Here is a 12,136-nt window from a genome sequence, read left to right as displayed (position 1 = left end):
AGAAGGATGAAGGTTCCCAATTGTTTAAGGCCTCCTAATTCTCTCCTCTCCACTAGACATGATTTGTTTTGTGTCTTTAACCACGTCTCAACTGAGAGGTCCTCAAAGGCAGGGACTTTGTCTGCATTCCCAGCCTGCACTGACAAGCTTCTCACAGGTAGCTGGGGTTTGGTATGTTCTTGTTGATCTGAACTGAACGTGAGGCTTGAAACTTATTACCTCCTCCTCTGACCTCCTGAGTCTGATCTAGACAAGCTCTTAATACCCAGGAGACCCATCACCAGGCTTCTCTGATAACTAAAAGGCCCAAGGAAACATTTAGGCTGTGTCAAGTCCTGGACTTCTCTGGGGTTGAGTAGCTGGGGAGATAGGGTGGCACCAAATAAAAGGATACTAAACGAAGGAGGAGCCGTCATAGAAGGTGTAATGAAACTTGAAGGCCTTCTTGGGTGCCTTCCCCTCTTGACAATGCTGACTGAAATGATGGTTGGCGGAAGATGAGTGAGAGGTGGGGCTGAGAGTCTGAGCACCTGCAGTGGGAGGGTAATGTAAACCCGGGGTCTGAGAGTCTCCTTTGCGGGCCAACATTAGATGAGAGGGCATCTTTGCCTTGTAGTTTCGTAAGATCATGGGGTAGGAGATATTCTTCCCTTTCCACGTGGCCCTTTCAGCTTCTCTGCAGAGAAGGAGAGCAATATATTGTCTAGCCTTTTGGTTCTCAAGCACCAGGGATGCTCTCTACAGCCCCTCCTTAGTGCCCAAGACCCCTATCCCATTCCCCTGTCCCCAAAGTACACATCCCCAACCCATGCTCCCTCGTCCATAAAGGTAATTTTTGGGAAGAACTGGGAAGTTCCCAATGCCCGTCTAAGAATAGCCCTTGCCTGATTTCCACCTGAGCCTGAGGGTGAGGACCTATGGAGTAGGAGTGTGTGTGGAAGTTGGGGGGTGGGTCCTGGGGGTTTGAAGACCTTGCTCACCCCAGTCCTGAGGTTGTGGGGAAGAGAGCTTCCTTCCAGAGTGTCACAGTGAGGAGGCAAACAGTGGCTGCCCTCTCCCCATGTTCTGGCCCAGCAACCCCAGGAGACGTATATGACCAAGCTATTAGATGTGAACAGGTGCTTAAGTCCTTTACACCCAGTGGCCTGGGCCCTCAGAGAAATGTTGAGTAAATTGCTAGGGCTTGTGGGATGGCCCCAAAGAATGATAAAAACCACTAATCACCCATGTCAAGGGTCTTTTTGGTTTGTTTTGAGAGGTTTTTGTCTGTCTGGTAGAACATCTAGCAAATTAAGTTAAGAAACAAACAGTGCACAAAAGCCCTAAATGTAAGGAGCCATGCAAAGGGGCATCCCTGGCAAGGTGCTGCAGAGGCAGAAAGCATTGCTGGGCAGGGGCAGGAGGCAAGCCACTGGAGCTGTGTGAGCTCAGGCAATTTCTTACTCACATACCTGCTTAGGCTGCCTCAGTTTCCCCATCCACAAAATGGGCATCAATCCTGTCTTCCTTGCATGGTTGCAGTGATATTGTAGGGAGGGTGGTGAGCAGGGAAGGACACGGGTGTGTGTGTGCCTGTGAGGGATGCTGCACCTGTGGCTGTCGTGGGGAGTACCACATAACCCACGCTCCCAGGTGGCATGTCTCACACACTTCTGTGACTGTCCACTCACATATACACAGGGACTCCCAGCTGGGGGCCAGGCTTTCTGAGAACCCTTGACTCCCCCGACCCAAGCACTGAGGTGCTCACATGTGGCGACACAACTCTTGCAGCTTCTCCCGGGCCTCAGGGCAGGGGTCGCTGAACTCCAGGCTATTGGCAGGGGTTCCCACTCCTTGATGCGGCATGCTGACATCTTCTGTAGTTCTAGATTTGCCTGTAGTTGGAGGGCAAGAAGTTAGAGAGATGCCCAAGACCATGGAAACCCACCTTTTGCATCAGTGTCACCTGGATGTGAGACCTGGAGTCAAAGGAGATCATTTTGGAGCTTTAAAATTTGTCCCGCTGGATTTTGGACTTGCATGGGCCCTGTAACCCCTTTGTTTTGGCCATTTTTTCCCATTTGGAATGGCAGTATTTACTCAATACCTGTACCCCCACTGTATCTAGGAAGTAACTAGCCTGCTTTTGATTTTACAGGCTCACAGGTGGAAGGAACTTGCCTTGTCTCAGATGAGACTTTGGACTGTTGGGTTAATGGTGAAATGAGTTAAGACTTTGGGGGACTGTTGGGAACGCATGATTGCTTTTGAAATGTGAGGACATGGTCAGGCATGGTGGCTCGTGCCTGTAATCCTAGCACTTTGGGAGGCCAAGGCAAGCAGATCATCTGAGGTCAGGAGTTCGAGACAAGCCTGGCCAACATGGTGAAACCCCGTCTCTACAAAAAAATACAAAAATTAACTGGGCGTGCTGGTGTGCACCTGTAGTTCCAGCTACTCAGGAGGCTGAGGCAGTAGAATCTCCTGAACCCGGGAGGTGGAGGTTGCAGTGAACTGAAATCACACCACTGCACTCCAGCCTGGGTGACAGAGTGAGACTCCAACTCAAAAAAAAAAAAAAAAAGATATGTGAGGACATGAGATTTGGAGGAGCCAGGGGCAGAATGATATGGTTTGGCTGTGTCCCTACCCAAATCTTAACTTGAATTGCACCTCCCAGAATTCCCATTTGTTGTGGGAGGGACCCAGGGGGAGGTAACTGAATCATGGGGCCGGTCTTTCCCGTGCTATTCTTGTGATAGTGAATAAGTTTCATGAGATCTGATGGGTTCATCAGGCATTTCTGCTTTTGCTTCTTCCTCATTTTCTCTTGCTGCCATGAAAGGAGTGCCTTTTGCCTCCTGCCATGATTCTGGGGCCTCCTCAGCTATGTCGAACTGAAGTCCAATTAAACCTCTTTTTCTTCCCAGTCTTGGATGTGTCTTTATCAGCAGTGTGAAAACTAATACAGGAGAGGTTTCAGAAAATGGTTTTTCAAGACATTGTGTTTACCAGGGGACACGGGGCCAAGAAGAGCAGGAGAGCGGCATCCTTTAAATGTCAGAATATTGGGGGTATCATTGATGCTCACCAGGAATTGTTGACTGGTCATTTATCAAACAGAGATGTTACTCATACTGCGAGTCATCTGTGATGGATGTGTCAGGGACTGACTTGTGCAAAGTGATGAGACTGGCCATGTTTCCCCGGGTTCCAGGAAAAGAGAGCATTTCCAGGGCTGGACGGCCCTCACTGAATTGGAACCTTTTGATTCACCTGATTAAAGACACAAAGTCTCTATTTCTTCTCAATCAGCTTGAAAACTTCTCTGATGATGGCTAATCTTGGGTCTTCTGGAGGGAGCCCAAGTGCCATAGGCACAGATCACTGTCATCTGAGTCTCTGCAGACCGGATGACAATGATCTGCATGACCTGGATGACAACGATCTGTGCCTGTGATACTAATTTTCACAGCTGTCCTCCATGATAGGTGTCAGGTGGTATGAGGATGTGGTCATGTGGAGTCGTGGCAGTGATCCTCCCACCCTGGGTTCCAGGGGCATCTATTTAGTCATTTGTGTCAGGTCCTACCTACAATGAACCTCTGACTCCCACCCAGCTGCAGCCTCGAAGTATGCAGGCTTAACTTCACCTTGGATTTGAGGATGAAACCTGGCTTTGGGTGGGGGCATTTCTCAGGCTCTAACTGAAACCCTGAGGGCCTCAGAATGGAGCCTTCCTTGCTGCTGGTGAAGCCTGGGGGTTTCTGGCCAGTGCTTGGGAACCATCTCTGGTATCTGCCACCCTGAGTGGTTCCTGGCCACTTCCCCCACTTCTCCTGCCAACAGGGACCAGAGACTGAACCCTGAACTCAAGCCTAGGGCCTGAGGTCCAGCGACCTGCTAGCAGGCCACCTGGAGCATCTGCTGGATTGAGCCTCCATGTCTGGCCTGCCCCAGGTGCCTTGGGCTCCCCAAAGGTGACGGTCTCTTGCTCTGACTAGGAACTGCTATTAACAGTTCTCTTCTTGTAACATTGGACACCTTCCAGAAATAGCTGCCGTCCCCTCAGGGAGTAAGCCCAACTCCTGGAACTGATGCTCAAAGTCAGCCTGGCCCCAGAACTGTCAGCAGGTGAGGTGGAATAGTATGTGGACATGGAATGGATGGTGGAGGCCCCGACACCCAAAGTGACTTCAAACCAGAATGGCTATAGCAAAACCAGGCATCATTCATACATATGTCATAGGACAACAGGCATAAACTGGGACATTGCTGGGCTAGAGTTACTTATGAGCTATGAGGCAAGGCTAATCACCCATGCTAGCATGCATGTGTGAGCCTAATTCCTAAACAAGATTAAGACCCTATAATGCAGCATCACTGAATATACTTCCCAGTGTCAATGGATGCAACAAGGCAGCTAAAAGTTGGGTGGCAAAGGAAAGCAGCCACATAGACAAGAGGCCAATAGACATGTAGCAATCCCCCGAGTCCTTGAGAAATACATTCCAGGACCCCTCGTAAATGCCTGAAAGCATGGATAGTACCAAACCTGTATATGCTAAGTTTTTTACATGCACACCTATGATAAAGTTTAATTGGTAAGTTAGACCCTAAGAGATTAACAATAACTCCTACTAAAATAGAACAACTAAAACAATATATTGTAATGAAAGTTAGGTGGAGGAGTGGGGAAAGATGGCCAAATAGAAGGCTCTACTGATTGTTCTCCCCATAGGAACACCAAATTTAACAACTACCTACACAAAAAAAGCATCTTCAAAATAACCAAAAACCAGGTGAGCACTCATAGTACCTGATTTTAACTTCATATTGCTGAAAGGGGCACTGGAGAGGTAGGAAAGACAGTCTTGAATTGCTGACACAACCCTTCCCCATCCCCAGCAGCAGCTGCAAGGCACAGAGAGTCTATGCATTTGGGAGAGGGAGAGTACAGTGATTGTCAGACTTTACATTGAACTCAGTGCTTTCCTGTCACAGTGGAAAGCAAAATCAGGCTGAACTCAGCTGAAGCCCACTCATGGAGGGAGCATTTAGACCTGCCCTAGCCAAAGGGGAATTACCCATCCCAGTGGCTGCATCCTGTGTTTTGGCAAGCCTGTCCACTGTGGGCTCTGGAGTTCTAAATAAACTTGAAAGGCAGCCTAGGCCGCAAGGACTGCAACTCCTAGGCAAGCCTTAGTGCTGAGCTGGGCTCAGAGCCAGTGGATTTAGAAGGCATGCAACCTACTGAGACACCAGCTGGGGCAGCTAAGGGAGTGCTTGTGACACCCCCCACCCCAATCTCAAGTGGCGCAGCTCATGGCTCCAAAAAAGACCCCTTTCTTCCACTTGAGGAGAGAAGAGGGAAGAGTAAAAAGGACTTTGTTTTGCATCTTGGATACCAGTTTAGCCACAGTAGGATAGGGTACAAGTTAGCGTCATGAGGCCCCCATTCCAGGCCCTACTCCCAGATGACATTTCTAGATACATCCTGGGCCAGAAGGGAACCCACTGCCTTGAAGGGAAGGACCCAGTCCTGGCAGGACCCATCACCCACTGACTGAAGAGCCCTTGGGCCCTGAATAACCAGCAGTGATACCCAAGTAGTAGGCTGTGGGCCTTGGGTGACACTCTGAGACATGCTGGCTTCAGGAGAGACTCAGCACATTCCCAGATGTGATGGTCACAGTGAGGGACTCCTTCTGCTTGAGAAAAGCAGAGGGAAAAGTAAAGAGGACGTCGTCTTGCACCTTATGTACTAGCTCAGCAATGAGGGGGCAGAGCACTAAGGGGCTCTTGGGGTCCCTGATTCCAGGCCTTGGCTCTCAGATGGCATTTCTATACCTGTCCTGGGGCACAGGGGAGCCCACTGCCCTGAAAAGTGAGTCCCAGGCCTAACTGAAGAGTCCTTGGACCTTAAGTGAACAGTGGCAGTAGGCTGGCAGTACTCCCCATGGACCTGGTGGTGGTGGCCAAAGGGTGAGACTCCTCTGCCTGTGGAAGAGGGAGGGAAGAGTGGGAAGGACTGTGTCTCACAGTTTGAGTGCCAGCTCAGCCACAGTATAATAGAACATCAGGTAGATTTTGAAGGTTTTTTACTCTAGTCCTGGCTCCCAGACATTTCCGGACCTGCCTGGGGCCTGAGGGAACTGTCTGCCCTAAAGGGAAGAACAGAAACCTGGCTGGCTTCACCACCTGCTGATTGTAGATCCCTAGGGCCTTGGGCAAATATAGGCAGTAGTCAGGTAGTGGTTACAGCAGGTCTTGGGCAAGACCCAGTGCTGTGCTGGCTTTAGGTTTCATCCAGTGCACTCCCAGTGGTGGTGGCCACAGGGGTACTTGTGTAACCCCATCCCCAGCTCCAGGTGGCTCAGCACAGAGAGAGACTCCATTTGTTTGGGAGAAACTAGGGAAGAGAACAAGAGTCTCTACCTGATAATCTAGAGAGTTCTCCTGGATCTTATCCAAGATCACCAAGGCAGTACCTCTCTGAGTCTGCAAGAACCGCAACATTCTGGGCTTGGGGTGCCCCCTAATGCAGACATGACTTAGGTCACAACACCCAAACCCTTTCAAATACCTGGAAAGCCTTCCCAAAAAGGAAAAGTACAAACAACCCCAGACTGTGAAGACTACAATAAATACCCAACTCTTCAATGCCCAGACACTGATGAACATCCACAGGCATTAAGACCATCCAGGAAGACATGATTTCACAAAATGAACTAAATAAGGCACCAGTGACCAATTCTGGAGAAACAGATATGTTACCTTTCAGACAGAGAATTTAAAATAGCTGTTTTGAGGAAACTCAAAGAAATTCAAGATAACACAGAGAAAGAATTCAGAATTCTATCATTTAACGAAGAGATTGAAGACAGTGTGGAGATTCCTCAAGGATCTACAACTAGAATTACCATTTGACCCAGCAATCCCATTACTGGGTATATACCTAAAGGATTATAAATCATGCTACTATAAAGACACATGCACACGTATGTTCATTGCAGCACTATTCACAATAACAAAGACTTGGAACCAATCCAAATGTCCATCAGTGATAGACTGGATTAAGAAAATGTGGCACATATACATCATGGAATACTATGCAGCCATAAAAAAGGATGAGTTTATGTCCTTTGCAGGGACATGGATGAAGCCAGAAACCATCATTCTCAGCAAACTATCACAAGGACAGAAAACCAAACACCGCATGTTCTCACTCATAGGTGGGAATTGAACAATGAGATCACTTGCACGCAGAGGGGGGAACATCACACACTAGGGCCTGTTGGCAGCAGGGGGGGTTGGGGGCTGGGGGAGGGATAGCATTAGGAGAAATACCTAATGTAAATGATGAGTTGGGGGGTGCAGCAAACCAACATGGCACATGTACACCTATGTATCAAACCTGCACATTGTGCACATGTACCCTAGAACTTAAAGTATAATAAAAAAATTTAAAAAATTTTAAAAAGAGACTGAAATAATTTTAAAGAATCAAGCAGAAATTCTGGATTTAAAAATGCAATTGATATACTGAGGAATGAGTCAGAATCTTTTAACAGTAGAATTTATCAAGCAGAAGAAAGAATTAGTGAGCTTGAAGACGGCCTCTTTGGAAATGCAGTCAGAGGAGACAAAAGAAAAAAGTATAAAGAATGAAACATGGCTACAAGATCTAGAAAATAACCTCAAAAGGGCAAATTTAAGAGTTACTGGCCTTAAAGATGAGCTAGAGAAAGAGATAGCGGTAGAAAGTTTATTCAAAGAAATAATAACAGAGAACTTCCCAAACCTAGAGAAAGATATCAAAATTCAAGTACAAGAAGGTTACAGAACACTAAGCAGATTTAACCCAAAGAAGACTACTTTAAGGCATTTAATAACCAAACTCCCAAAGGTCAAGGATCCTAAAAAAGGATCCTAAAAGCAGCAAGAGAAAAGAAACAAATAACATACAATGGAGCTCCAATTGTCTGGCAGCAGACTTTTCAGTGGAAATGTTGCAGGCCAGGAGAGAGTGGCATGACATATTTAAAGGGCTGAAGGAAAAAACCTTTTACCCTAGAATAGTATATCTTGTGAAAATATCCTTAAAACATGAAGAAATAAAGATTTTCCTAGACAAACAAAAGCTGAGGAATTTCATTAATACCAGACCTCTCCTACATGAAATGCTAAAGGCAGTACTTCAATCAGAAAGAAAAGGTGTTAGTATAAAACTCACTGGTAATAGTACAGAGAAAACCAGAATATTACAACACTGTTACTGAGGTGTGTAAGCTACTATTATCTCAAGCAGAAAGACTAAAAGACGAACTCATAAAAAATAATAGCTACAGATCAGCATGGTGGCTCACGCCTATAATTCCAGCACTTTGGGAGGCCGAGGCAGGCAGATCACTCGAGGTCAGGAGTTCGAGATCAGCCTAGCCAACATCTCTACTAAAAATACAAAAATTAGCTGGGTGTGGTGGCATGTGCCTGTAGTCCCAGCTACTTGGGAGGCTGAGGCAGGAGACTCACTTGAACTCAGTAGAAAGAGGTTGCAGTCAGCCGAGACGTGCCACTGCACTGCAGCCTGAGTGACAGAGCGTGACTCCGTCTCAAAATAATAATAATAATAATAATGATAGCACAACAACTTTTCAAGATATCATACAATAAGATATAAATAGAAACAACAAAAAGTTAAAATGTGGGGGGATGAAGTTAAGGTGTAGAGTTTTATTAGTTTTCTCTTTGCTTGTTTCTTTGTTTATGCAAACAGTGTGAAGTTGTTATCAGCTTAAAATAATGAGTTATAGGATAGTATTTGCAAGCCTCATGGTAACCTCAAATCAAAAAACACATAATGGGTACACAAAAAATAAAAAAAAAAAACAAGAAATTTAATCATATCACCAGAGAAAATCACCTTCAGTAAAAGGAAGACAGGAGGGAAGGAAAGAAGAATGAGAAGACCACAAAACAACCAGAGAAACAACAAAATGGCAGGAGTAAGTCCTTACTTATTAATAATGACATTGAATATAAATGGACTAAACTCTCCAATCAAACAACATAGGGTTGTTGGATGGATAAAAAAACAAGACCCCATGATCAGAAGCACACTCTACTTATAAAGACGCACATAAACTGAAAATAAAGGAACGAAAAAAAGATGTTACATGCCAATGGAAATCAAAAAAGAGCAGGAGTAGCTATACTTAGACAAAACAGATTTTGAAACAAAAACTATAGAAAGAGACAAGGAAGGTCACTATATAATAAAGAAGTCAATTCAGCAAGAAGATATAACATAAGTAAATATATATATACCCAACACTGGAGCAGCCAGACGTATAAAGCAAATATTATTAGAGCTAAAGAGAGAGAAAGACACCAATAAAATAATAGCTGGAGAGAGCAACACCCCACTTTCGGCACTGGACAGATCTTCTAGACAGAAAATCAACAAAGAAACATCAGACTTAATCTATACTATAGACCAAATGGGCCTAATAGATATTTACAGAACATTTCATGCAATGGCTGCAAAATACACATTCTTTTCCTTAGCATGTGGGTCATTTTCAAAGCTAGATCATATGTTAGGTCACAAAACAAGTCTTAAAATATTAAAAAAAAAAAACCTGAAATAACAGCAACCATCTTCTCTGACCACAATGGAATAAAACTAGAGATCAACAAGAGGAATTTCGGAAACTATATAAATTCATGGAAATTAAACAATATGCTCCTGAATGACCAGTGGGTCAGTGAAGAAATTAAGAAGGAAATTTTAAAAATTCTTGAAGCAAAAGACAACGGAAACACAACATACCAAAACCCATGGGATACAGTGAAAGCAGTACTAACAGGAAAATTTATAGCTGTTAAGTGCCTACATCAAAAAGAAGAAAAACTTCAGCCCAGGCATGGTGGCTTACTCCTGTAATCCCAGCAATTTGAGAGGCCAAGGAAGGTGGATCACTTGAGGTCAGAAGTTCAAGACCAGCCTGGTCAACATGGTGAAACCCTGTCTCTACTAAAAATACAAAAATTACCCAGGCATAGTGGTACGTGTCTGTAATCCCAGCTACTCAGGAGGCTGAGGCAGAAGAATTGCTTGAACTCGGGAGGTGGAGGTTGCAGTGAGCTGAGATCACACCACTGCACTCCAGCCTGGGGCAACAGAGTGAGATTTCATCTCAAAAAAAAAAAAGAAGAAAAACTTCAAATAAACAACCCAATGATGCAACTTAAAGAACTAGAAAAGTAAGAGCAAACCAAACACAAAATTAGTAGAAGAAATAATAAGGATAAGAGCAGAAATAAATAAACTGAAACAAGGAAAACAATACAAGAGATCAATAAAAACAAAAGCTGTTTTTTTAAAAAGTTAAAAACAAATTTGACCAACCTTTTGCCAGACTAAGATAAAAAGAGAGAAGACCCAATTAAATAAAATCAGAGATGAAACAGGAGACATTACAACTGATATTGCAAAAATTCAAAGGATCATTAGTCCATATTATGAGCAACTATATGTCAATAAATTGGGAAATCTAGAAGAAATGGATAAATTCCTAGACACATACAACCTACCAAAACTGAGCCATGAAGAAATCCAAAACCTGAACAGACCAATAACAAGTAACGAGATTGAAACTATAATAAAAAGTCTCCCAGTAAAGAAAAGCCTGGGACCCGATAGCTTCACTGTCAAATTCCACCAAACATTTAAAGAACATACCAATCCTACTCAAACTTTTCTGAAAAATAGAGGAGGAGGGAATACTTATAAACTCATTCTATGATGCCAATATTACTCTGATACCAAAACCAGACAAAGACACATCAAAAAAAGAAAACTACAGGCCAATACCACTGATGAATACTGGTGCAAAAATCCTCAATACTAGCAAATTGAATTCAACAACACATTAAAAAGATCATTCATCATGACCAAGTGGGATTTATCTCTGGGATGCAAGGATGGTTCAACATATGCAAATCAATCAATGTGATACATCCTATCAACAGAATGAAGTACAAAAATCCTATGGCCATTTCAACTGATACTGGAAAAGCATTTGATAAAATTCAACATCCCTTCATGATAAAAACCCTCAAAAAACTGGGTATAGAAGGAATATGCTTTAACATAGTAAAAGCCATATATGACAGATTCATACCTAATATCATACTGAATGGGGAAAAACTGAAAGCCTTTCCTCTAAAATCAGGACCACGACAAGGATGCCCACTTTCACCACCATTATTCAATATAGTACTGGGAGTCCTGGCTAGAGCAATCAGAAAAGAGAAAGAAATAAAGGGCATCCAAATTGGAAAGGAAGAAGTCAAACTATCCTTGTTTGCAGATGATATGATCTTATATTTGGAAAAACCTAAAGACTCCACCAAAAAATTATTAGAACTGATAAACTCAGTAAGGTTGCAGGATACAAAAATCAACATATAAAAATCAGTAGCATTTCTATATGCCAACAGTGGACAGTCTGAACAAGAAACTAAGAAAGTAACTCCATTTAAAATAGTCAGGAATTAAACAAAGAAATGAAAGATTTCTACAATGAAAACTATAAAACACTGATGCAAAAAACTGAAGATGACATCAGAAAATGGAAAGCTATTCCATGTTCATGGATTGGAAGAATAAATATTGTTAAAATGTCTGTACTACCCAAAGCAATCTACAGATTTAATGCAATCGCTATCAAAATACCAATGGCAATCTTCACAGAAATAGAAAAAACATTCCTAAAGTTTATATGGAACCACAAAAGACCTAGAATAGCCAAAGCTATCATAAATAAAAATAATAAAACTAGAGGAATCATCTTACCTGAGTTCAAATTATACAACAGAGCTATAGTAACCAAAACAGCATGGTACTGGCATAAAAACAGACGTGTAGACCAGTGAAACACAATACAGAGCCCCAAAATAAATCTATACGTCTACAATGAACCCATTTATGACAAAGGTGCCAAGAACATACATCGGGGAAAGAACAATCTTTTCAATAAATGGTGCTGGGAAAACTGGATATCCATATGCAGAAGGACCCCTATCTCTCACCATACACAAAAATAAAATCAAAATGGATTAAAGACTTAAATCTCAGGCCACAAAC

The 12,136-nt window shown here is 43.5% G+C and overlaps 1 protein-coding gene across 5 annotated transcripts in view; it reads right to left on the bottom strand.

Annotated features, from left to right (window-relative positions):
- Nucleotides 1-12,136, bottom strand: part of C2H3orf20 (chromosome 2 C3orf20 homolog) — a 101,908-nt gene that overhangs the window by 68,067 nt on the left and 21,705 nt on the right. For all 5 annotated transcript variants that reach the window (XM_063602719.1, XM_055109521.2, XM_055109523.2 and 2 more), the window contains exons 6-7: nt 1,751-1,877; nt 395-676 (exon numbers count right to left, since the gene is read on the bottom strand). In XM_063602719.1, coding sequence (XP_063458789.1) covers nt 395-676; nt 1,751-1,877 — 409 coding nt within the window. The remainder of the gene's footprint in view (nt 1-394; nt 677-1,750; nt 1,878-12,136) is intronic.

The sequence above is a fragment of the Pan paniscus genome, chromosome 2 (assembly GCF_029289425.2).
Source record: "Pan paniscus chromosome 2, NHGRI_mPanPan1-v2.0_pri, whole genome shotgun sequence".
NCBI classification, from domain to species: Eukaryota; Metazoa; Chordata; class Mammalia; order Primates; family Hominidae; genus Pan; species Pan paniscus.
Note: the sequence above shows the minus strand (reverse complement) of the source record. Positions and strands in the feature narration are given on the sequence as shown.